A 26,473-nucleotide genomic window follows, 5' to 3' on the forward strand; every position below is an offset into this window, starting at 1 on the left:
TATTCATAATTTTTACCTTTCCAACAACTGATCCACGGACGTCGACGGAGTCGTAGCGGACGATGGGCGTGGGTCAAGCCGACGATCCGGGCCGACGGTGACACGGCCGGCCGCTGCAGGTGGCGGGGTCGGCGGTGGCGCGGCCGACGACAGCGGTGGCGCGCGGCGGACACGGGATGTCTGGGGCTCCGCGCGGCGAGTCTGGCTCGACGGGCGCGGGAGGCACGGCGGCCACGGCCGAGGCCGGCGGTGGAGGGCGGCAAGGCGGGGCGAGGCCAAGGCGAGGAGAGGGCGCGGCGCGGGAGCAGGAACCGGCGAGGGGACTGGGGCGCGAACGAGCTCCCTGCCATGTCATCCACCGAGCCCAGGACCTCGGCGCCAGGGACGCTGGGGCCGAGACGTGTTAGCTCGGCGACAGCATCAATGGCGTCGAGCTAAGGGTCCATTTTCTGAATTCTTTCCACCAGGGGTCTATTTGTGAAAAACTTTCAAAAAAAAAAGGGCTAAATTATAAAAAAATCGGTAACCTTAGCCAACTAAACTTTAAACCATGCATCCAAACTGAGCTCAAATTACTGTTCGTCGTTAGTAAGACCACTGGTGTATGCAATCCAGCGCTGCCGAGGGCAAACTTCCGGGCCGCGCGCGAGCTCCACCTTCATGGTCTACGATGATCCACAGGCCGGTTCTCGTGCATATCCGTCAGTCATCATGGCTGCGGCCTGCAGCAACACCCCACGATGTGCATTCAAGCTCACCCAAAACCATAGTCCATAGGTTTGCTCCACAGACCATTGGAGTGAGAGTGATCAGCGGGCGAGACGCGCTTTTCAGTTGCCATCTGACCCTGCTGCCTGGCGCATCGAGTCTTCCTTTTCACCTGACCTCATCGCGCGGTATGATCATTGATGCCCTCCTGCCATTGCCTCGATTAATTAGCGCCGATAACTACACGTGTGGCTGCTCCGACGCCACAACGTAATCGCGCATAACATCCACTCAAAACCCTGCTTATGACACCCCTGCCTATGGTTGTATTGTATGGCACGCACATAATTGCAAACCTTGGAAGAGGTTGATTGCTGAAGCTCCGAGAGCAAAACAACGACGGAATCATCATCACGTCCTCGCGTCTCGACTGTTTCCACCGAGACAGGCGCGCAGCCACATGGCACATCCTCCCGGCCCGGCCGGGCAAATAATTCGCGGAGCCCCCATAGATTCTGCAAAGACGAAAGCGCGACGCGCACTGCCGCCATGATTTCCGATGCAAGCGATCCCTTGGGTTCCATTTTCCTCTCACCCCCTGCTCTGCTTTTTGGCCGGTCGAACTGAGCCAGTCAGGACTATAAGAGAATCCAGCAGGCGTGGCTGCACGAAACACGCAGCTCGTGCAGGCAGATAGATTCCAGATATACGCGCAAAAGAGGCAGACCGCAGACGGTGACCAGGGTCTACTGCGCGTACAACGCTTGGCGTCCTTGCCACGCCCACAGTGTCGCCGCGCGCGCTTTTTCCTCTTTCATTCACGCAGTAGGCGAAAAGACTCTGCCTGCAGCCAGCGACGGCGCGAGTCCTTGCGTGCGTCTCCCGTCCCCGCCTCCCTCGCCTTGCTTTCCTCAGCGCCTTCGTCTCTTCCTCGCCACTGGTAGCCAGCCATTGGAGGAGCGTAGCTGCGTAGGGCGGTTGCAGACTTGCAGTGAGCAGCGGTAGCATGGGGATCAGGAGGTGGCACGATGCTGCTACGATCGTCTTGGGGATCCTGGAGCTCTTCCTCTTCCGCTTGGCGAGTAAGTTTCATTTGGTGCCATCTCTTTCCCTGCTAATTTGAAGACTTCGCACTCCAGGGTTCAGAGTTCTTCGTCATTCAGAAACTGAATGTCGAATATCCATGTTTTTTTTTGGATGAAAGAATATCCATATTATTGTCTGCTAGACTGCTATACTTCTACTCGGTTAGCTGAATCGATTGTTTAGGCTACAAGAGTTTGTCTGTTAAAAAGGTGAAAATCGGCATGTATACACAGCCTAACACTGAATCCTATCATATCATGTAGATCGTGCTCAGAAAACTTTAGTGGTCTAGTTGCCTACTCAGTTTAGTTCGCTTTGAGAGTAGCTTCGCTTTTGGCATACTTCTTGGTTTCTCGATTGAGCGTTCTGTACATTGCTTTTATCATTTCTGGAGACACAAAATTCAGCATACGTTACACGTTACACATACGTAGCTCGCTCACTCTTTCGTGGGGGTAGTTACCGAACTTTCCTGCTGGTTTTTTTTCCCCAAGTGGCGTGTAAAGCCGATGGTGATTGATGGCACAATTTTCGCTATTCTATAAGGGTGGGACGGATTTGCTGAGATCTCTGCTTTTGCTAACCATGAAAATGAAATTTCTCCAGCAAATTCCTTGCTGCAGAGAACTGGAGCTTCTCTTTCCAATATGTCACAGTCGTATTCTTAACGCCTAGAAATTGCCCCCTCAAAGCAGGCGACGCTGAGCTCCACAGAAACCAAGCCATGTCAATTGGTGCACAAGTCCATGCCAGGCCCATGCAGGATTCTACTGATTGGTGTGGATACGCACTTAGAATAGAGTAGACGCCACATGTTCTGTTGTGAGACCATCAACTGTGCGTCAGTACTGTATTAAGGAGGAGGAGCATGAGTAGACGAGTAGTTCCTAAGCAACTTCAGAGTTCAAACGGAGTGCTCATGCCTCTGGCATGGCATAGTGGCGTGGGTTATGCTCAAATTGGATTGGTTCAATGGTATGAGAAGGCGAGTACTAGGTGAACTTTGACCCCGTGGATCACACTGTCTCTGAGTCCACCAAACCGGTTGGTCAGGGAATCTAGCAGGGGCATGCCAATTGCCCAATTATTAATGCAAAGAAATCAGCGGCTCCTGCCTCCTGGACAAAACTCTGGAGTAGTAGGACTGTAGGAGTAGTCGGTAGTTGCAGCCTGCAAGGGGTGTGTGCTCTCCTAAAATTTATGTCACATCAAATATTTGAATGCTAATTAGGAGGACTAAACATAAGCTAATTATAAAACTAATTACACAGATGGAGGCTAATTCACAAGACGAATTTATTAAGCCTAATTAATCTATCATTAGCACATATTCACTGTAGCATCATATTATCAAATCGTGAACTAATTAGGCTTAATAGATTCGTCTCGCAAATTAACCTCCATCTATGTAATTGGTTTTATAATTAATCTATATTTAATGTTCCTTATTAATATTTAAATATTTGATGTGACATAAATTTTAGGATCCGACTAAAGACCAGGACCTAATCCAAACTCGCAGCAGCCACCAATGCTATGGTAGTCCGTCATGTCTGTGGGACTGTGGCTGTGGCTGTCCTGTGCGGTACCTGCACGCATGACAGCTGATGGTGCCAAAAGAGAGGCCATGGCTGCCTACCTGTGCGTATCGTTGGCTCGTTGACATGTACAACCACTGCTCGTTCCCACGTACTTATGCGCCGGCCCCCACAAATCACGCTCTTTTCCATTTGGCCACATCCCCAAAAAAATCTGTGTTTTTGTTTGAAATTTTAAAATCCGATTCGAATCACTGTCATTTGTGTTTTGTGTGCGTGTGCCAGCTTATAGTAACTAGAAATCACTTCATGAATCATGTGCACTCTAATCTTTGATTCTCATATGCAACTTTACTATTTACAGCGTCGCAGTCGTTCATCGGCGTCAACTACGGGACGATCGCAGACAACCTGCCGCCGCCGGCGTCGACGGCCAGCCTCCTCATGTCCACGTCCATCGGCAAGCTCCGCCTGTACGAGCCACAGCCGGACCTGGTGGCCGCGCTCGCGGGCTCCAACATCTCCATCCTGCTGGGCATCCCCAACGGCGCCGTCCCGAACCTCGCGTCCTCCCCGGCCGCCGCGGCGTCCTGGGCCGCCGCCAACATCCCCACCACGGTTCCCGTCTCCGCCATCTCCGTTGGCAACGAGCTGCTCAACTCCGGCGACCCCACGCTCGCGCCCCAGCTCCTCCCCGCCATGCAGAACCTGCTCGCCGCGCTCCCAGCGGGCTCGACCACCAAGGCATGTATATATCCTCTCGTCACACATGTGTGATCCCTCTAGAGACGCATGGTTGGCCGGACGGTTCCTGAGCAAGTCAAGTTGGCAACTACTGTACGTACAGATCTCCACCGTGCACTCCATGGCCGTGCTGTCGGCGTCGGACCCGCCGTCCTCCGGCGCGTTCCACCCGAACCTCACCGGCAGCCTGGACCCGGTACTGGACTTCCTGCACCAGAACGGCGCGCCCTTCATGATCAACCCGTACCCCTACTTCGCGTACGCCTCCGACTCGCGGCCGGAGACGCTGGCGTTCTGCCTGTTCCAGCCCAACGCGGGCCGCGTCGACGCCGTGTCGGGGCTCACCTACACCAACATGTTCGACGCGCAGCTGGACGCCATCCGCGCGGCGCTGGACGCCAAGGGGTACAGCGACGTGGACATCGTCATCGCCGAGACCGGGTGGCCGTACAAGGGGGACGCCGACGAGGCCGGCGTCACGGTGGACAACGCCAAGGCCTACAACACCAACCTCGTGGCGCACCTCAAGTCCCAGGTCGGCACGCCGCGGACGCCAGGCAAGTCGGTGGACACGTACATCTTCGCGCTCTACGACGAAGACCTCAAGGGGGGGCCCGAGTCGGAGCGGTCCTTCGGGCTGTACAAGACAGACCTGACGGCGAACTACGACGTCGGGCTCGCGAAGAGCAGCAGCACGGCGGCACCGACGAGTTTGAACCCGGTTCCGGCACAGGTACTTCCAGTTCTAGATCAGTGCTCGCCATCTCTGCTGCCCTTGATTGATGGAAAGGGGAGTTACTGATGCCATCTGAATTTGCAGGGCTCGCCGCAACCGAGCAAAGGGACGATGCCGACTGGGTTCTGCGAGACCACGGCCGCCGTGCCAGGCAGCACGCAGGGCCAACAGTTGCCGCAGAGCAGCTCGTGCTACATCCCCGGCGGGGCCGTGTCTAGGCGAACTGACGCCAGCACACGGCGGCTCGTTTTGTTTGGTGTTTTACTGTACTTGGTCAAGGTAGCCGGAAACTAGTTACAGCATCTGTGTGCGACGGAAGGCTTTTGCAACACACAGTTGTACGTATAGATTCACCACCGTATTAGACTTCACGAAAGCTGCTAGGCATAGTCGAATGGTCGGATGTTGAGCCACACGGTTGCCCTGCTCTGGCCTCCACAGCTCCGCCTGCAACTCCTTTGTAATTTGTAGTACAGAGATATAAAAAAAAAAAAACAGATGGATTCCGCGAGCTTTCTTCTCAAAAAAGGCGGAGCAATGTTGTGCATTTTTTTTTATCTACAGAGCTAAGTTGCGTGATATAAACACCTGAGCTGCTTTGCCTAAGCAGCGGCACCTTAGATTTATGCATTTCTGCACACCTATGCCAGCAACAATTTGTTGCGATTTGGGTATGGCTGGCCGCCGAGTCCACAAAAGTCAATGGCATTAGTGTTGAGCACTACGTCACCAGGCTTTGAATCCAAACTCCTTGGGTCCAGTTTAGTTTGCAAAAAATTTTGCAAAATTTTTCACATTTCCCGTCACATCGAATCTTTGGACGCATGCATGAAGCATTAAATATAAATAAAAAATAAAACTAATTACACAGTTTAGACGAAATCCACAAGACGAATCTTTTAAGCCTAATTAGACTATGATTGGACACTATTTACCAAATAACAACGAAAACGCTACAGTAGCCATTTTGCAAAATTTTTTGCATCTAAACAAGGCCTTGGTAAAATTCCTTTTTAGTCAACGCTGAAAACATCAGTGTCATCATCATTTAAGTTTGTTCCAAAGATAGGTTGCTCTTCTGATGATTGGGTCTGCTGAGGAGCCTTCTGCATATGCTTCCAATGCTCGTAAGAGTTTTATGAATTTGACTCCATCATCCTGAAGCAGTATGTGACAAGAACTAAAGTGTATGCAGGGAGGAACATAAGATGAGAACACTAGTATCCCTAGAAACTAAAATGGTATGGTGCTTAAATTTTAATTTCAAGTTACCTGTGGCTTCTTAAATACAAGGTTGGCTGTCTTGAAAGGAACCATATAATGAGGAAGATCAGAACGCAGCGTTGCCTACAATGTCGTTTGGATGAAAAGAATTTGTTGAGATGTTCTCTTGACAATTAGAAACGAAGCAATAACTATCCACAGAAATATCAATAAAGAATACCAGGCTTTTGCAAAGGATTGCCTGTTCTGAGTGAGAAATCAAAGCCTGTAAAGAACCCACAATGATGTCAATCAAAAAGATGCCAGATTAATTTCAAGTGAAAGAACTAAAATTATATTTAACTTTTCAGGACCATGCATTTACCAAATCCATTGCAACAAAGGCATCATATAACAAAATGAAGTGAAATCAAGCCAGCATTGCTAGAGTTTCTGTGCAGATGCAAGTGGATGCCGATACATGCAAACAAAGGAAACAAAGGGGAGGAGTTATCATGTACACATTGCCTGTTTAATTCGTTCATCCTCAACTTCATCCACGGATTTCAGTACATTCTCCAAGGAACCTATTTAGAATTTTCAAAAAAAAAGAAAAAGATCATTGCTATGTCTCTGAAACCTCCTAAGATAATCAGGGTAACAGATATGCTTTGCTGGTGTTCCCTAAGAAAAAAGTTGACAGACAAGGCTAAACATGTGATTTACAAAAGACAGATGGATTCAAACCTTCCCACTTTGGAGTGTATGTCAGATTCTAAAACCTATCCAATTTTTATAGTATGTGTACTAGATCAATGAATTTGAACCAACAACAGCTAAACATAACAAAATAAACTCTGCTACAGCAATACAAATATTAAACTAATTAACCCAGATTAAATTAGTCTTACAAGTGCAAAGATTTTTAAAGAAGCGTACCGAACTTAGTTATCAGCTTTACTGCATTAATATCTCCAATCCCCTCAACTCCTGAAAATAAAAGTGTTTTCAATCACATCATAAGCATATCTCGGTCAACAGGTTCCAGCAAAGATAAATTTAGATCAGAGAGATGCACTGTGGCAACGAATGATGGATGATCACTGTTAACAGTTCTAAGCAGATTGGCACAGAACAAATTGCATTTGTGCTAAAAAGGTAAATAGACTTAGTATGGTTAATAGCTAATTTGATAGGTCAGCAAAGGTTTTTATTCAACAGCTAAAATTACAGTTTCAATCACACAGTGCAGTACAGAACAAAAGAACCAATAGCTAAACAAGTAGAACAAGCACGAAAGAATATCTGTAGAAGATCGTCAAATTATCTGTTCCTCGATAAAGAACAGCTACAACAAAGAGCACATGACTAGATGTCTTTATTTTATTTCCAAAGTTCCTACCGCCTTCACACTAACTTCTTCCAGGTAGTTATCTTATCTTCACTTTGTGGGACTCCTGATTATGACGACAGTAGACTAGGGCCCTGTTTGGAACCGACTATAATCAGATTCCCGGCCACCAACCGCGAGAATCGTGCCAAACGCAGCACCGCATCAGCGACAAGAGTGCGGGACTGCAAGAATGAACTGTGCGACCAATTAACAGTACCGCAGCCATGGAACCACGGTTCAGCTATCGCACCACGTGGCCACGACCGTGGTCCCAAACAGGGCCTAGAAAAACAAAGGCAATCCAGCACAAGAAAGCACTATTTCTATATGACGATAGCCACTAGTGTACTTGGTTACCTTTGTGCAAAAGAGAAATGAAATCTCCTTGCCTGTCACCAATAGTAATCAGAAATTACATTCATATAAAGGAAACAAACAGACCAACCAACCCATAGTATGTTATATTAAAGGGGGGCAGACCCAGTGCCGGAGGCTCCCACATGAGTGGGGTCTAGGGAAGGGAAAAACGAGGCAAGCCTCCCCCCCCCCCCCCCCCCCCCCCCCCCCCCCCGCAAAATCTGCGGAGAGGCTGCTTCGAACCCGCGACCTGGTGACTCAGTGAGACAGCTCTCACCACTTCACATACATAATTCTTTTTTACCAGAGTAAAAAAAGAAGGAAAAAGGATATCACTTGTTAGAAGAGGCATGGATCATAGGACAAAACAGTAACAAAAGGCTACCAGGTATATTGTCAGCTTTGTCTCCTGAAAGTGCAACAACATCAACAAACTGCGAGGGTTTCAGTGCTCCATATCGCTTGACGAAGTCTTCAACTCCAAATGAAACCATCCTGCATGTCCAAATCATAAAACTTAACTATTTCAAACATTCAGTTAAGTACTTGCAAACCATTTTAACTTACCCTGATCCGCGTGGAGCAATCCTGAGCAGACGCAAAGAAGGTGACAAAACTTGGAAGAAGTCTTTATCAGGAGAGACAATCCGTACCTTCAGAAGGGGGCAAGGGGCATTTTAAGACCAAAAGGCACTCGTCATAAATAAGGACCAAAAATATATGAGAATATATTATATGCCTGTGGTGTTTTGTGGGTGGATGTGGTGCCGCATTTGGGGATGGGTGATCCAGTTAGTTGTAAATTTTCTGGTCAGATCTTTTCAAGACCTCAAGTTCGAATAGAACATTCTAGGTATTATCAATGATGAACAGTTGATGGATAGAACTGAAAGTGACCAATGGCTCCAGTGTTTACCTTGTAACCAGCCGAAACACTGTTTACAGCCAGGGTGCCAATAACATCATCAGCTTCAACGCCTGGAACCTGAATCAATTGTTTGACAATGCCAAATATCAGCAGCTATCTCATTTAACGGAGATGCAGCTCCGTGGTACATGGGACATGGCATGTTCCCCAAACATACTAATAAATAGTAAATAGCTACCCAGATTGTAGCAAATTCATAACTGATATATTTTTACCTCAATTACTTTTATTGACATCGCCTTAATGGATGCCTTCAAGTATTGCATGCCCTGGACAACGGTGTCAGGTGTTGGAGTGCGGTTGCTCTTGTAAGCAGGGTACAACATATGACGAAAGGTCATTCCTAAAGGGGGAGAAAAGAATGGTATTGTTTCTTTATAGGATTCAAAAGATGAGAGTAACATGATACAACAGCAAAGGTATCTTCTAAAAAGTGGCTGATGAAAACATCAAAGTTTAAGTGTTGGCATGCTCTCTTTCCAATGAGTAAGCAAAGTATCTCTAAGACCTCCCAACTTGGAGCATCAAAGATGCCCTTGATGCCTCGTATGTTTGTTGCTTCCAATATTCTACGCGTTTCTTTAGTAAAGAGTAACTGGAAAGATAATAAGAACCAAGAAACTAAGCGCCATAAAATTCTTAGAAAAGAAAAAGGCAAAATGCAATATTCCAAAACTGGTTTACCCAACACTCCTATACCATTCATACTTCTCTCTACCCAACACTTTCTTGACCAAGGAATGGAGTTCAACAAAACATTGCTTATGTGCAAGCCAGGGCTCCAGGCCGTCAAACACAAATCGTGGATTGAGGCTCAGTCCAAGATCTTTGATGCATCCCCAAGATGCTAACTGACAGCCACAGATTACCTTCTACCATGATCCCATCAACTTGAGACATCTTACACTCTTACCTTTTGCCATGTGACATTCTTTGGATGGCATGGCAGTATAATGACCATATGGAACTCCTGAAAAGAAAAGTTTGGTGACTTCGTTGCTTTAAGAACTTGAGGAAATGAATCACTTTAAATTTGCACAGATACTAGGTCCATCTCACAATCTCATCCACCAGGAATGTTCAGCTTCAAGAAGAAATTCAAGGAGAAAAAGAAAAACTAGAACCAACACCCCACCCCACCCAAAAAATAAAGACCCTAAATAAATTGATCTCAAATTTAACCAAACATCTCTGATGAAAATATATTGAATAAAACAATTCGTGAATGGTAACAAGAAATCACATAGCAAGGTAAAGCTTGCAGCGGATCAATACGCTGGTCTAGTGCAATTAATAAGCTCAATAAGTTCAACTGTGCAATCGTTATATTATGGCAAAGATCCAATGCTTATTGAGGAAAAAATGTGACAAGTGTGTGTTGCAGAGATTGATCAATAAGAGTCACTGCATGAATATTAAAACATTAAACAGAATGTGTATACTCAAATATGAATTATCCTGGGCACAGCTCACCATCGTGGTCAAACACAACCTACAAATGGGTTAAGAAAATCATAAGTGATGGAAGCTATGAGGAAACAACAGATATTGATGCCAGTCGAAACCATGCTAGAACTGAGCATACCGCAGCATGAGATGGAATGAACTCCAGCATGTCAAGAAGCTGCAAAAGGAATTCAGAACAATCACAATGATGAATAACACACAAAGCTAAATATAAAGTTGTAACATGTTAATATGTAGTTTGTCACCTCACAACTCCCTTCAAAGAAAAATGTAGGTCATTTTAGTTTTGTTCTAAGTCAAACTTCTCTAAAGTTGACCAAGTTTAAAGAAAAATGCACCAATATCTATAACATCAAATTAGTTCGTTAAATTTCCCATGAAATATGTCTTCATAGTGCATTTAGTTGGCATTGTAGATATTAATATATTTTTCTATCAACTCGATCAGATTTAGATCATTTTCACTTACAACAAAACTAAAAATGACCTCCATTTTGGAACAGAGTACTAAAAAAATGTGAACCCACAACAGAAAGTATAAAAGTAAATTTTATATTAACATTAACTGATACTGAAGACTGAACTCTTTTAAGATGCCAAACAGCTGAAACAGTCAGCTGTGCATAGCAAATCCTTTGTCTTACCAGCAAATCCAAAATCGCAATGGAATGGTCAAATGGCCATCTACATACATGCTAGTAGACTTTGTAAACTAGTCTGTATCTATTCCACAATTCCAAAACATCATAAGAGTTTTGCTACAGAAAGAGAGGACAGGATTGATGCTCATAGTCCATTTACTCTATTTGTGACAAATGAATTAGGAAAGCTGTAAAAATGCATACTCCCTCCGATCCAAATATAAGTCCATTTGGACTTGAGCATAAGAATTAAGGTGAGAGGTGCATTGAGCCATTGACTATATTGCCCATTAATCATTACTACAGTAAAGATGGGTGGCAAGTGTATTGCATTGATTAGAGTGCTCTGTGCTGTGTGCACTTAAGTAGGGATAGATACGGAAGAATGAAGCAAAAAAATGCATTGGAATTATAATGGATTTATATTTGGTGCATTTCAGAAAAAGGCTAGATGAACTTGTGTTTGGGATCGGAGGGAATAGAAACCTAAGGGTAGAATTTGAACTTCTTAGGATCAAGGACCCCATTTGACTATGGAACAATACTACTTACCAGGGATAGAGCTTTGAATATAGTTAAAACCCAATCCCCATTTCCATCAGCATGCTCCAACTGGCCGTGCTGCAGCTGTGCTACAAATGTTAAAGAAAAAAGAGATGACTTGCAGATTTCAGTAATTAAAAAATGCAGAGAAAATGAGGAAGGGGGGAAAAATAGAGAACAATGTCAAGCGGTTGCTTTTGGTTTAGGTAAAGGAGCTTTTGTCAGACATAACTTTGACATGATTACACTAACATAACTAAAGAAGAACAAGATGCTAGTCAAACAAGCTTTAAACAGCATAACACAAATTAAAGCAAGGACAATTTTCAAGAGACCAGATATGCCTAGCTTAGTCTAGGCAGTCCAGCAGCTAAACTGTCAGCCTACAAATACTGCACATCTTATGGGTAAATGATATGACATAAATGGATCTATATTACGAAATTATTCAATTAAACATGATGTGAAGATTTTTTTTCCATTATATTTTTGTGTATATGACCCTTGATTATTCTACAGCTTTAAAATAATGCAAAAACTAAGGCCAACAATTCAGTAGTTCAGTTCCAGTATACCATTTGCCGATGGAAGTATATAGTTATAGACATCATTTTGTTTCCTTTCTAAATGTTTACTAGTATAAGAAACAGGAAGCAGAAGGCAAGCAACACAGATCGACAAAGCGGTGCAGTGAAGAAGAAATCAGGAAGAAACTAACCTAATATCTTGTAGTAGGATCTGTACATCACCGACGTTCCATCAACTAGCATTATTCTGCTCTTTGAAGGATCAGCATGAGGGACACCCTCAGTCGGATTTGACAATGTGTCCAATATGCTTGAGGATATGCTGTCATCATACAGTGGAATGCGTGGAGTATTCTGCACTGATGGTCCTTGAAAACACTCAGTCGAGTCTGTGACTGGCAGAACTGACTGCTCCGGAAAACCCTGATATTAAAGAGAAAACTAAGAACAGCTAATTGATGCTAGCATCCTTGAAGTTATCATGATAAACTTTGAACAGCAATCACTTTGAAGCTGAAAAAAAAATGCTCGACAGATCCAACACGCTATGCAACTATGAGCAAAAATAAATCAGTGGCAGTCCAAAACTGCATATAATGTGGTTACCACCTTAACGAAGTAATCGAACTACACAATTCCGATTTTGCACATCGAATAACCTTGAGTATAAAAGTATAAACCATGGCAATGCAATCCAAGTATCAGTAGATGGCTCGTGAACTTCCTGGTGCTACTAGGGTTAATGGGCATCCCACAAACACACTTCGCCCCCAAGTCGTCACGCCAAAAGAGGAGAACGGATTTAGTGATAACATTTACCTTCCTGAATACGGTGAGTGGCGACGGGAGCTGCCGCGAAGCGGCGGCACGGCAGAGGAGGCGGCGGGGCGCCGCAGCGACGCGGACGAAGCAGCAGGCCATCGCCGGAGACTACCTCTTCCGCATCGCCCGCGTGGATTGTGGATGGATGGTGGTGGCGGGAAGAAGGGCTAGGGTTTAGGAGTTCTGGATTGGGAAGGCGGGGATGAGCATGTAGAGGACGAGGTGTTCGACAGAATGCGCGGGCGGACTGTGGAGAAAAGGACTGCAGCCTAGAGGAGCGCGGGCGGCAGCGACAGGCAGCCAGGTAGCAAGACTGCAAGAGGCTGAGAACGGGCGGCTTGGGGTTGGTGGGCTTTCGGCTGGGCTGCGTTTAGTTCGTCTATCAGTATAGTTTACTAGCATTACAGGTTCACTCTAACACAAATCCATTGTCGTCTAGTCCGGTTAGGATACCTGGCTTTCACCCAGGCGACCCGGGTTCAAATCCCGGCAATGGAATCGTTTTAAAATTTGTTTTCCTTCCGGTCTTCTTTTTAAGTTGAAGTTTTTTAAAAAAGAAATCCCTTTCGGTCTTCTTGCTCCTTTTTCTTAACCCGGCAATGGAACATTTTTCTTTAATTTGAAGTTTTTCATTTTCTTTCGGTCTTCTTTTAAGTTGGAGTTTTTTTTAATGACCTTTCAGTCTTCTTGCTCCTTTTTTTGGAGGCTGAGGGACAATTTGTGCGAATACCAACAAGACAGCAGGCTGCAGGCCAACACAGCTTAGCATGAAGTTACCTAATTATATATTTTCTTGTACACAGCAGAACTCCTCTCGTCACTCCATTTCAAATTATAAGTTACTCCTTCCGTTTCAAATTATATATCGCTTTGACTTTTTTGATTCATCTATTTTACTATATATCTAGATATAATATGACATGGAGGGAGTATTTTAACTTTAGACAATGCATATTTAGGTATATAGCCACAACGACTTACAATTTAGAATGGAGAGAACAAATGTGATTCGGTAAATCTCATCACATTGTGAGTATCTGCCTCAAAACAAAAATACCACATCAAATGTGTCTACACGCATGTACGGAGATCATTCTCCATCCCCGATCTCCTCATCCGCCGCGCGTTTTTCATATACGCACCTAGAGATCACTAGAATGTATAATGTCTCTGTTGTGTAGTTTGTATTTATGCTACAGTGGGATTGGTGAATTATATGTGTGCATTGCAGTTCACTAGTTTTTTTTTTCTTTTTTGATATTAACGCGGGGAGAGGATCCCCACCAGTTTATAGGTCACTAGTTGCGTGCTTGTGCTAAAACTTGATTTTCCCTTAGTTTAGATATTTTTCATTTATATTTCGTGATGTACCAAATGCACATGGATTATCCTCTATGTAGGGACAAGGATGGGAATCAAGGGCGTGTTTGGTTTCCCACCAAACTGCGCCATGCAATGTGTGGCGGCGCCACACTTGGTGGCGGCAGAATCGGGCGCCACAACCATGGCGGAAATATAACCAGTAAAAGTTGTAGCTGCCTAACTTTAATCAGTAACCAAACAGCAGTGTAGCAGTCTTGGCTATGGCGTGGCGTCGCATGGCTGGGAACCAAACACTCCCCAAATCTCCCTTGCAAGCTTTGGAGAGAGGTGACAGGGATTTTCTTTCCTACAAAGACGGAGATGGGTAGCCATTTTCTTTTGCTATCTCTAGGTGGTTAGGTGTATGACAACACATCTCATTTCCTCTTAAGCAAATATTACAAGTGATTGATGTATTGTTGAGTAATTCAAACTCAAAAAAAAAAATGGTGCCCGTCTCTATTCTTTAGCTCCATAAGTTATTGCCTTACTGGGAACACAATAAAAGTAATTGGTTGAGAATTTGTGTTACTCCCTCCGTTTTTTTTACATGTCACATTAGATTTATCTAAAGTCAAATATTACTATATTTGACCATTCATTTCAGAAAAACCGGTAAAGTTTTACAACCTATAAATTGTATATTATGAAAGCATTTTTTATATAGTAAATGTAAAAGAATAAATCTTATGTCACGAATCTATATAACTTTTTTTTAAATCGATAGTCAAATATACAAATGTTTGATAACGTGTAAATAAAAACGGAGGCAGTATTATTTTAGATTAAATATATGTTTAAACAGAACCGTGCATTGATCTATGAGCTGGACTAGTGCCAAATATGAAGTAGGTCTAAAAAAAATCAAATTGGAGCCTCGGAGGTACACAGATCGTAGAGGTATCTAATGAGCAGATAATTTATCACGAAAAAAGTCACCACATGAGATTATTTATTTCCCGTTGCGATGAGTTTATTCGTTTTACTCTTAGAGCATCTCCAAGAGTATCCAATGTTTTCTTTCCAAAAACATGAAATTTTATAACTCTAAACAAGTATCGGAAGGAATAAAGGTCATCTCAAGAGCTTATGATAATCCACTCCTTCCTCAGAATCGTGTAACTTTACACGAAACGAGGTGACTTTTCCTAAGTTCTAAAATTATGAGAATGGATTAGAAATTGTTGAAGAGGGGGTTTTTCTCATTTTGCTAAAAACCAAAGGTTAGAAAGGGATTTAAGGAACTCTTGGAGACAACACACCCGCCCAAAAAAAAAGGCCCGTATTCACACCTCTGGGAGAGGGTTACAGACGTACAGTTCATCAGCAGTTCAGCACGAAGGCAAACCACAGAAGGGTACAAGTACATTTCCATTCTGAATATTCCATGAAATCAGTATTGAATAAACACCAACAAATATCTGATGTTATTTATAGGCAGAATAGTCATTTTGGTCCCTTAACTATTTCTCGAGGCTCAGTTTCGTCCCTGGACTTTCAAAACGTCCGTTTTAGTCCTCAAACTCTACTTTTAGACTCAATTTCATCCTAAAACTGTGAAGATGATTGTTTTACTCCTCGAACTTTGCGTTTTGGGCTTGATTTCATTTATAAACTATCAAAGTGTATTTTGTTCTTTAAACTTTTATTTTCATCACAACGTTGTCTACGTTCTACGTGGAACGTTGTACTGTTGCACCTGGTTAGCTCGAACACCGTCAGCGATTGGAGATAGAAAAATAATATTTATCCAAAAACTCTTTCATGGTCATTAATAATTTCAAGCTGTTATTTTTAGTGTTACATCGAACACTATTTATTCATTTATATATATATATCCAACTAAATGATATTACGGAAGCAATTACAGTTGTATCGAACACTATTTATTCATTAAGAATACATGGATATATTAAAATAATAGCAGATCTATAATTTTCATAATTTATGGATAAAATTGTGCCTAAAATATAAGGTTCTCTTTTTGAATAGACAAAATTAAGTTAAAAATAAAAGTTAAATGCACTTCAATAGTTTATGAATGAAATTGATCCCAAAATGCAAAGTTTGAGAACTAAAACGATCATCTTCATAGTTGTAGAATGAAATTGATCGTAAAACTAAAGTTTGAGGATCTAAACAACCGTTTTAAAAGTTTAGGAATAAAATTGAGCCTCGAGTAATAGTTGAGGTACCAAAATAGCTACTGTGCCTTATTTATACATACAGCAAAAAACAAAAACAAAAAAGATTACAGCATATGCTATCTGAGAATATCCACGAAGAAACAAGACTGTAAGCATCCAAGTGTAAAGGCATCTACCCGCTCTACATTGTTTTGGCACAAGATTTGTATGTCTTGCGCTTTATCCGCTGGCGACAATCTCATGAATCTTATCACTGACTTCAGGGTCATCTGATCTCACAGCTAATTTCATTGCCACTTCATTGGGCCCACTCAGTCCAAATGACAACCTAACTAGGACCTTCACGTTGCCAATAAACACGCCAGATAGCAGGCAGGTGTGCGATCTTGCATTTTTTGGTACAACCTCAGTGCCCTGAAAAGTGAAAAACAAAGTAACTGGAGCACTTAGCAACCATCCAAGTACCATTATCTAAAGAAAAACAAAGTTCTGAACATGTGCTCTAGTTGTCTAGTTCACAATGCCAACATAACTGTCCTGATATTCCAAATTATGCACACAGATCATTCCAATGTTATAGGCATAGCCCAGAACATCAACCAAACATACCACTTGCATATTAATCATCCCAACACCCAATACAAGGCATAAGATTAACAAGCTGACATTTGATGTGCTAAATTCTTAGGTTAAGCTTCACTACTGATGCTCCAAGAAATACCAAATGATGTGTGGGAAAATTGACTTCCAGAGATTTTTTTTTTTTTTTTGAGAATTGGAAGCTGACCTCACACGGCTGCATCCCAAGGATATTAATGACAGCATTGACAGCCTCAGCCAAACTTTCTCTAACCCCAAGTCCATACTCATCGACACGCTCACTTTCTGGGTCCATATTTTCCCAGGCGTTCCTAAAATTGGAGACAGCAACCCTCAGCATATAATCAGATGAAACAATTTCGAAGTCCTCTAACTGGTATTCATCCTCCACACCATCCTCATCAGCTTCCCCTGTAGTTGTGTCAACCTGACAAAATGGGAAGGTATTTAGTTATAGAACAATACAAATTCAATTCAATTAAAGCCCATGTCTTAGCATTCTCGATCCAAATTAAAAAGACATATAGTCATGTCAATCTTAGAATATTTCCCAAAAACTTCTTCAGAACCAAAGAAGGTAATACTAGAATTCCAGACAGTTCAGAGAGTTTCTAGACGACCTAAATCATATGCCATGGACAGAAAATTCCAAATCAAATCCATATGATACAGAACTTAACAAACTACATTTATTGAAAAACAAACTATATTACTATTAATGTCTGATACTGGGAGAAGATTATACACATGAAACACCATTATGTTTACCTCTTTAACTGTGAACTTCAACAAATTTAAAAATTTCCCAACAGCAGGTACACCCTCTGGCTTTTCAAAAGCAACAAAAACTTGCCCAGGTGAATTATACGGCAAGCTTGCAAGAGGCTTTAAACAAATCTCTGAAAACTCCTCAGCATCTGAGGCATCAACGCAAACAGTGACCTGGAAGAAGCAAAGACATTTACCAAACCTTCAGTGTGAGTTAACATTTAGTCCTTGAAGAAAATACTTGGAATGTAGAGACTTACATCTTCTAGCAATTGTTCTTCTATAGTGTTTGCACAATTGTACTGCAATACAATGTAGCCATCATAAATGTGCTTAACCACACTAACAGCATATTCAGTTTCTGCCTCTGTCAACTCCATGGGTTCAGAGGACTGTAGAAATTGAGAGAATTAGCATATGCACTTATTAAATTTCAAAAGACAGAACAGTACGCAAACCTTGAAGAGTCTTCCAAACCCAGAGAACTCAGGAATGGATGAAAGCATTTTCTGATAAGCATCAACAGTTGAAACAGGTGCAGGGGCAACGACAGCAGCAGCAGCAGCAGGTGGCCTCTTGCCAGGGGCTGACTTCTCTTTAAGTGGTAGCGACCTGACTTCTCTCGACACCAAAGATATGTCAAATGGCTCCTCTGAAGGCTCCTGTTAAGTTCTTAAAGACATAAGCAAAAACATGCATTCATTTGAAGTATGCAGGATGTAATGCTCATTCTAAACATACATAAGTTCTTAGGCTTGCTTCCAGGTTGGCTAATGGCACGTCAAAAGATCCAAACAGGAAGTCCTTCGCATCCTTCTCATCGTTACCAATGGGAACTTCACCGCTAAGTGTTTGGAGATAGAGTGTAGCACGATCACGAACCTATGACAGCAAACACCAATGGCATTCTTGTTAACACCATCTTATCAGGTACTCTGCTGAGTAAGACTACCAAATCTGATGAAGGATTGTTTAAAGTTTCTTATGTGCTCAAAAGCATATTAAAACAAGTAGAATTCTAAACTTACCTCATCTTCAGTATCAAACAGGCATCGTTGCAAGAGAACAAAGATCCGAGGCTGAAACACAAATACAGAAATCCTAAATGAGCTGGAAATACACAGGAAAGGCAATAATATAAAAATACACTTACTAATCTAAGAAGTTGACATACCTTGAGTGTATCAACCAGGGCACCAAACTTTGCCAGCGTGCTGACAGCGCTAGCACGAACAGTCGCATTTTCCAATATCACACGGTTGTAAATGTAGCGAATGTACCTGCTTGGATCTGATGTCCTTGGCCCTTCATTTCCCAAAAAATGCAAAATCTACACACATAAAAAAAACATCCCAATTCTCGCAATCACAGTCGATCAACAAAAAACTATTGAGATAATACTTAAGCACTTGAAGTTGCTGCATGTTCTCAATCCACATATTGTTTGTATTGCTAATGGTATGTGAATATGTTCGGTAGAACATTTATATTAGAATATTAATCTCACAAAATCTAAATATAGGAGACACTGGGTTTTCTCAAATCTAACCAAAATGAGCAATAAATGGACTCTTAACAGAATTGAATACAGTGAACAAACTGTTCTCTCTGGTGTCTCTGTTGCACCATGAACAGGCACAACAACAACAACAACAAAGCCTTTAAGTCCCAAACAAGTTGGGGTAGGCTAGAGTTGAAACCCAGCAGAAGCAATCAAGGTTCAGGCGCACCATGAACAGGCAGTGAACAAAAATAGAAAACCACCCAAAGCAATCGTTTGGTGCAAAGAACATCTTATGCCGTCTAGATGTGCACTTTCAGATATACCTCACAATTGGTGCAAAACCATGACTTCAAACCATGAAAGTGTTTTCTATGCATAAGCATTTTACTATTTTAGAGGACATCAAATAACTACAACAAATGGAGATTACTTAATTCATAGATAGCTGGAAGACTGGAAGTTAATGAATAAATTCTTTATCAACAGCAATAACATAATAATGGTAGTTACCTGACTAGAAAGATATGTGAATTCACAGTCTTCAATGAATTCACAAAGATGAAGCAGGCCAATTTCTTTGGCATCTGGTATTTCACTGATCAAAGTAACTATGGAATCCACTATGGCCTTTTTATACTCAAAGCCCCCTTCTTCCCTCAAGCTGTTGCTCAAAAAATTCAACCTGAAAGACAGAAGACATAGTCAAAGCAGTGGAATTTCAAAGCAAAAAATCAACGCTCTTTCAGCTATCCACATACATTGAGCGATATTTTAGTGGGAACTTCAGGCACAGAGATCGTATAGCTTCAACAACAACTATCTTGAATTCATCTGCTATGTCAGACATGAAATTGGTAATTTGTTTAATGAGGCGATCCACACTTGATTCATTGCCAGTTTTAAGAAGAGTAGTGATTGCCAGGGTCGCTATACTCCTGTTCTGGTCTGACATCAAACTCTCCAAGTCCACGTTGCAGTTTGTCACAGCCAGAGGGCGTGTCATGGCAACCTGCAATATAATGGTAAATCAAGAAACAGATAGGGCGGGAATAACTTTGAACAGCTAAGCTTGAGGACCATGTATAGATAACCTTATTGAGAGTCCGGACAGCAGCAAATCGAAGCACAGGCTTGGATGAACTCAAGTATAACTGTAAAACAGTAATCGCTGGTGCCAATTCACGGCTTGTAACATCCATCTCTGTTATTTTCCGTGCAGCTTCCAAAACCACCATTTCTGCTTTATGTCTGAGGGATGATTCCAGAAAATCAAAAAATGGGCGGTCACCATTTTGAGTGTTCATGCTTGACTCACGCATAACCTGTAAATTGCCCTTTCTATTTTAGTAATTCCCATATTTTACTTAGTTTTAAATAGAGCAAGATATGAGTTATTGGGTTACCTGGCTTGTGTAACGAATCAAAAGACATTGTGCAAGAGGAGAACGGACAGATCCCCTTGTCAAACTAGAAACTAGCTTGCTAACAGCCAAACGATCATTCTGTCTAATCTGCAAGTTGGGGAGAAATCAAATGAACATTAAGTGTAACAAGCGAATAGAAACTATATCATAGTACACCTTATCCACATGCACCCTAATAAAACCTAACCGTTTACTGAAACTACCAGGGAATTTTACATATACAGTAAAATGGAACCAAACATGCAATCCCATAAGGCCATAACAGGGTATGAGTAAACTCATGCAAAGTGGATCGTCTGAACAGAATACTGACTACCGAAACTATTAGTTTGACAAAAACCACATCACCGAGATTAACAAAAATAGCCACAGGCACAGCCCCCAAACTTATTTACCGAAAAGGTAGTCTCCCCGAGAAGTTCAGTATCAGCACAAAGAAATACAGCTAAAGGCATCAAGCATTGTATTGGTTAGTAGCATGCAATGCCTGACCTGCTCTTTTAAACTAACTATGATATTTCTGACAGGTATGCGACAAAGCATATGACATGCGTGATTGTGCCCACCTCCACCAAATCTATAAGCAGTAAGTATGCTTCAAGGAATAAATCAGGTCTCAACTGGAATAAAAGAAAACTGGCCTCCTAGAATATCATCAAGCAAATGGAGGATACAGAGCTATACATTTTGGTGCCAATGTCAAATGAAAGTGATATTGCATCCTTATCATGCCATCTTTAGTAAAATAACGCATACATAACCAAGGTGTTATTCAAAAGGGGGCATGCTTGCCTGCTTATAATTTGAGGGCAATGTACTAGCAAAGCACATCATACAATCTACAATGATTCGCAGAGAAACTTTTTTGATACTACACAAGTTAAATTCGCAGTTCCATCTGCCAAACCATCATTCATCTGAAAAGACTAGAAGGCACACCAATACCAATATACCATAATGCAGTTCTTCCATCACTTCCGCAAGAAAAGGACAAATTCCGGAAAGAGAAAGAAATTATATACGTTTTCTTCCTTGCATACAACAACAAAGCCTTTAAGTCCCAAACAAGTTGGGGTAGGCTAGTTTTCTTCCTTGCATGTGCTTCTAAAATTTAACTGGCTCCAGTGTTCGCCTAAACTCATTTAAACCGTCGTCTGCAAACGTGTAAACGCTAAACTGTGGGTATCGTGTAGTTGAGGCCCTAAATGGCGAATTAAACAAAAAATCGTTTTAACAGCCAAAGCAGTCAGAAAACAGCTTAAATGGTGCGTTTAACTGTGATTTAAATGTGTTTAAACACTAGTTGAGGCATTTAAACGACAGTCTTGGTGATAGAGAACTGACTTGGTAAAACTATCTGAAATTTGTGTTGCTGATAGAACTTAATATCTAATATATTATTGCGTAATGACAGCTTATCATTTAACTATGTGAGAACTGAGAACTGCAAGTCTACTATCTATGTCATTATGTCTGTCTAATTGTCTATGATGTCATGTGCAACTGTGTGCATGTCTCGAGTCACATTTAAAAATTTAGTATGTAACGATAGTGTTTGTATGCATATTTACTGCTACAGTGCAAACCGCCATATAATTTATCGTCTACACCGACTAAATGCTAAAGAAGGGTGACCGACCGTCTAGCGTTTAGCGTCTAGGAAAACACTGACTGGCTCAATGGAACAAGATTATACCTGGTGAAGAAGAGCGAGACCATGAAACTGGACAAGTGGAGCTCTTGATTGAACAGCTTCCTGGACTTCGTTGCTCCATCTTTTCACAGTTTCTGGGTTTGCCTGTAGACAAAGTCACAAAAGATACTGTTAACCAACCTTAAACAAGAGATCAGTATATATGCATAGAATTATAGCAGTACCTGGGCCAGGTGGATGCCACTAACAAGAGCAGCACTAGCGACCACTGGGTTTTTGTCAACAATAGCTTGCTTCAAATATCTCTCAATTTGAGTTAGTAGGGTACCATCAATTATTCTACAAAGAACTCTAATAGCATTGGCACGGTACATATCTGTCTTGCTGTTCATATCTTTCATCAATGAGCTTGTGACTATGATGACCTATTACAACCATAAAGCTCAAACATCTTAGAATTAGATTAGAAGGCATGAAATTTGGATTCAGCTGAAAACATCATTTATTTAACCTCATCTGACGATGGAGAAAGCTCTTTGATCATTAAATATACTAGCCTCCTAAGACCAGCATCACTAGACTGGAATAACTTTGTTACTGCAAAGAAGACTTCTGTGGCCTCAACCTGTAACAGAAACATGCACAATTGAATTTATTATATTATGTAGCACTGTATGTTTACTCCCCAATCAAACAGTTTTGCTTCTTTGAACTAAGCAAATGTGTGCACACAGAAACTACACAACTCACTACTCTGCAGTTTTTTTACTACCGTACCTTCGTGAATGTCTCTCCTTGATTAAGTAAATATAATAGCTTGGTGATGACCTGCGACAAAGTTCCAAACAGGACAGGAAGCAGAGAAGAAAGCCACAAAAATAAGAGGGGTCAAATTATATATGTCTCAAAAACTCAGGTTGTAAAGAATGACAAAATGGTAGAAAGTGCAGGGAATTCTTACTTGCGAACATCGTCTCACATCAAGTTGTGGATCATGGAAAGCCCGTGCCTCCTGCAGAACAGCCCCCTTCTCGATCCCAAAGAATGGTGAATACTCAACTGATAAAAACATCCACGCAGTTAATAAAGATGAGACAACTTGGAAGCATTTTGCAAGCTTAATTGAATTGAATCCATAATAAAAAGACGGGATGACAGTTTAATTTCAAGCATGGTGGGGTCTGCTTAGGAACATGGCTATACTAGTGTTACGGGAAGGAGGCAAATAGGCTAGGGAACGGATCTAAACCAGAATATTGCTCGTGAGTCATGAAGCTCCAATGATGGAAAACACAGATTCGATTGACTGGGTTGATAGCTCTCGCAAGTGGGACTTCGATAACGCGAAGCAGAATCGCCCGGCCGATACGATGGGTCGGTCGCGCGATGCCGCAAACAAACGCAGTCCAGATCCAGTTAACTGCGAGCTCCCACCCCAATTCCCAACCAAATCCCGCAAATGATCTGCCCAACCAGCAAAGTCTCGGCAGATAAATCCGCAGCACCACTACCACCGATGACGACGACAACAGTAACAACGGATCGCGGAGATGCGACGAGAGATCGCGCTAGATCCGGCACGCTAGGACGGGCAGAGGCACCCAGAATCCCAGATCGTAGCCGCGCGAAAGCAATAGGAGGCACGTAGGTAGGGTTTAGCGGGGGAGGGTGGAGGAGAGGCGGCTAACCGTCTTCGTCGTCGTCGTCCTTCTTCATGTACGGCTGCGCCATCTCCGGTACGGCAAGGTCACCGCCGGCGAGTGAGCGAGGCATGCGACACCGGGCGCTTACTGGTGGGTGGCGGTGTGCAGTGTGCTTGGCTCGGGAAGGGACGATGGACGAGACCGTTTCGCTCGGGGACCGGGACCAGGGGCCTTGAAGGGTGGTCGTGCTGCCGGTGCGGTGCGGTGCGGTGGCGGGTCGATCGATCGTCGACCGATACTGGGGGCTCCGACGCAACGCTACCCTGGACTCTGGTTCGCCGTTACGCGCGCCCTTTTTGCGCAGCAGGCTGAGAGAGACCGAGACGTGTCGTCAGATGTGGGCCATACTTTCTCCGTCCCATAAAAAATACGGTACTCCTGGCGACCGGATGTCCGGATGGACACGCGCTTATGGACGTCCATGGCAAGGCTGCTCTTCGTTTCCGCTGGCTCCTCTTCCCCGCAGTACGCCCCGTCCGCTCGGATTCCGCGTTGCCTAGATGACTCGCCCCACCCACACCGTCCACCCACACACGGGGCCGTATGTGCCCCTCTGTTTCCCCGTCGTGAGATAGAGAAAAGGGAATGGAGGAGAGGGCAAGCCGAGACGCGCCGTGAGAATAAGGATGGCAACGGGTCGGGTTCGGATCGGGTGGAGTCTCCGTGCACCCAAAACCGAAACCCGAAATCGAAACCCAAATCCGCCCCGAAAACCGATTCGGGTGGAAATCCATCACCAAAACCAAACCCGCGGATACCCGAAACCCGAATGAATACCCGAAATCCGCGGATATATATACACATATTCACATGTATAAACAAGAGGCAACAAATAATAAATATTTTCATGAGTCAACTTTAAATAAATTTAATAATCTAAGTAAACAAATTGTTATTAGTATATTATAAAACATGAGTTTTAATTCCAAATGATTTATTTCGGATATCCATTGGATATCCACGGGTGAAAAATCAAACCCGAAACCGAATCCGATTGGTTTCGGGGCCCCGAACCCGAAAACCATGGGTGAAAAACCATCCCCAAACCCGAACCCGCAGAACCCGAAACCCACGGATATCCGCCCCAAACCCAATCCGTTGCCATCCTTACGTGAGAAGAAGGCATGAGATAAAAGCCAAAGCCCTGCGATAAGACGCTATCCGTCAATCATCTGCGTTATTGCAATATGTACAACACCCGATCTACTTATGAAACATCCTGATTAAATATTTGCATCATACATATGAAGATAGATAAAACACACGTTTGAAACACTTGTTAAGACCCTGAAAACACTTAAAAACCCACTCTAAAACATATACAACATCCAGATAAAATATTTTCAATATATGTGTGAAATATATGCAACATCCAAATAAGCACACTTGCAACATACTTCTAAAAAAACAGATGAAACATTTGGAACGGACACTTACAACATACGTGTATAGGCATTGCAACATATGCAACATCACGATCTACTTCTGCAACATTCATATAAAACACTTGCAACATATCTCTGAAACATCTGAAACACTTGAAACATACGCTTGTAACATGTGCTTTCAGTAAAACCTAGTCAACGAGCTGGCAGACCATGGCACAATGGGGCAATGCGGTCGCGGTGGAGGAGGAGGGCAGCGGGCGAGCGGCTGCGCTGCCCCCGGCGAGCGACACCCGCAGTGGAGGTGGTAGTGCGGTCGAGCAGGTGCAGCCTCAGGCGGTGAGGAGGCAGGGGCAAGGCGAGCGCGTGAAAGGTTCTAATGGCTAGAGGGGGGTGAATAGCCTATTAAAATTTTCTACAACAATACTTAGCAAACCGGTTAGATAATTATAAGGCGAAGCAAGTATTGTGCTAGCCTACTAAAATTGCAAGCCATCTACCATAATTCTGGTTTATATAGTTTCTATCCACACAATAGCTATGTCACTACACTAAGTTAGTGCGCTCTCAAATGCTAACTAAAGAGCCAGACTAACCAAACTAACAAGCTCTCACAACTAGTTACACTAAAGAGCCTGACAACTAATTTACGGTATTGTAAAGAGAGTGAGAAAGATAGTTATACCACCGTGTCGAGGAGTGAACCAATCAATCACAAGGATGAATACCAATGAAGACCAATCACCTCGGAATCAAATGATGACACAATGATTTTTTATCGAAGTTCACTTGCTTGCCGACAAGCTAGTCCTCGTTGTGGCGATTTACTCACTTAGAAGTTCACGTGCTAATTGGCATCACACGCCAAACCCTCAATAGAGTGCCGCACAATCAATACAAGACGAGGATCACATAAGCCACGAGCAATTCACTAGAGTACCTTTTAGCTCTTCGCCGGAAAAAGGTCAAGAACCTCTCACAATCACCACGATCGGAGCCGGAGACAATCACCAACCTCCGCTCGACGATCCTCGCTGCTCTAAGCCGTCTAGGTGGCTATAGCAGAACTGCCTAATCTAATACCTCCCAGAAGTACTCGTCTTCTATTAGACACTAAGCACCCAAAGGAGAACACCAAATTACTCAGTTTCGTCGAGCACACCCCAGGGGAGAACCCAAAAATCCATATTTTTCCATCAGGATCACAAATGAGAGAATAAATCTTACATCATT

The 26,473-nt window shown here is 43.0% G+C and overlaps 3 protein-coding genes and 1 non-coding gene across 9 annotated transcripts; 2 read left to right on the forward strand and 2 right to left on the reverse strand.

The window, feature by feature from the left end:
• Nucleotides 1–1,101: 1,101 nt before the first annotated feature.
• On the forward strand, nucleotides 1,102–5,323 carry LOC136549118 (glucan endo-1,3-beta-glucosidase 7-like). Of its 3 annotated transcripts, none has more exons than XM_066540413.1 (4): nucleotides 1,102–1,790; nucleotides 3,697–4,076; nucleotides 4,180–4,809; nucleotides 4,897–5,323. In XM_066540413.1, the coding sequence occupies exons 1-4, from the start codon at nucleotides 1,715–1,717 to the stop codon at nucleotides 5,104–5,106; spliced, it is 1,296 nt and encodes a 431-aa protein (XP_066396510.1). In that variant the 5' UTR covers nucleotides 1,102–1,714; the 3' UTR covers nucleotides 5,107–5,323. The 3 variants fall into 3 exon arrangements, with proteins under 3 accessions (XP_066396510.1, XP_066396514.1, XP_066396506.1); XM_066540417.1 differs by lacking the exon at nucleotides 1,102–1,790 and adding an exon at nucleotides 3,325–3,460; XM_066540409.1 differs by lacking the exon at nucleotides 1,102–1,790 and adding an exon at nucleotides 3,335–3,483.
• A 279-nt stretch (nucleotides 5,324–5,602) lies between these two features.
• Nucleotides 5,603–12,999, reverse strand: LOC136549134 (uncharacterized). Of its 4 annotated transcripts, none has more exons than XM_066540423.1 (15): nucleotides 12,691–12,999; nucleotides 12,063–12,294; nucleotides 11,354–11,433; nucleotides 10,279–10,317; nucleotides 10,167–10,185; nucleotides 9,607–9,663; nucleotides 8,909–9,036; nucleotides 8,682–8,750; nucleotides 8,333–8,418; nucleotides 8,151–8,260; nucleotides 6,955–7,005; nucleotides 6,544–6,602; nucleotides 6,257–6,301; nucleotides 6,085–6,159; nucleotides 5,603–5,970 (listed from the first exon to the last, which is right to left on the reverse strand). In XM_066540423.1, the coding sequence occupies exons 1-15, from the start codon at nucleotides 12,790–12,792 to the stop codon at nucleotides 5,857–5,859; spliced, it is 1,266 nt and encodes a 421-aa protein (XP_066396520.1). In that variant the 5' UTR covers nucleotides 12,793–12,999; the 3' UTR covers nucleotides 5,603–5,856. The 4 variants fall into 4 exon arrangements, with proteins under 4 accessions (XP_066396520.1, XP_066396524.1, XP_066396526.1 ...); XM_066540429.1 differs by having other exon boundaries at nucleotides 5,860–5,992; XM_066540427.1 differs by lacking the exon at nucleotides 9,607–9,663.
• Nucleotides 13,000–13,117: 118 nt separating this feature from the next.
• Nucleotides 13,118–13,191, forward strand: TRNAE-UUC (transfer RNA glutamic acid (anticodon UUC)). The gene has a single exon. It is a non-coding gene; the product is annotated as a tRNA-Glu (tRNA).
• Nucleotides 13,192–16,141: 2,950 nt separating this feature from the next.
• Nucleotides 16,142–24,104, reverse strand: LOC136549157 (coatomer subunit gamma-1). The gene is made up of 18 exons (XM_066540440.1): nucleotides 23,841–24,104; nucleotides 23,114–23,211; nucleotides 22,930–22,980; nucleotides 22,664–22,777; nucleotides 22,377–22,577; nucleotides 22,195–22,296; nucleotides 20,478–20,585; nucleotides 20,166–20,396; nucleotides 19,833–20,083; nucleotides 19,585–19,756; nucleotides 18,745–18,900; nucleotides 18,599–18,649; nucleotides 18,312–18,452; nucleotides 18,029–18,232; nucleotides 17,831–17,962; nucleotides 17,571–17,744; nucleotides 16,990–17,229; nucleotides 16,142–16,616 (listed from the first exon to the last, which is right to left on the reverse strand). The coding sequence occupies exons 1-18, from the start codon at nucleotides 23,923–23,925 to the stop codon at nucleotides 16,422–16,424; spliced, it is 2,706 nt and encodes a 901-aa protein (XP_066396537.1). The 5' UTR covers nucleotides 23,926–24,104; the 3' UTR covers nucleotides 16,142–16,421.
• Between the last annotated feature and the right edge of the window lie 2,369 nt (nucleotides 24,105–26,473).

The sequence above is a fragment of the Miscanthus floridulus genome, chromosome 1, assembly GCF_019320115.1.
Source record: "Miscanthus floridulus cultivar M001 chromosome 1, ASM1932011v1, whole genome shotgun sequence".
Lineage (NCBI taxonomy): Eukaryota > Viridiplantae > Streptophyta > Magnoliopsida > Poales > Poaceae > Miscanthus > Miscanthus floridulus.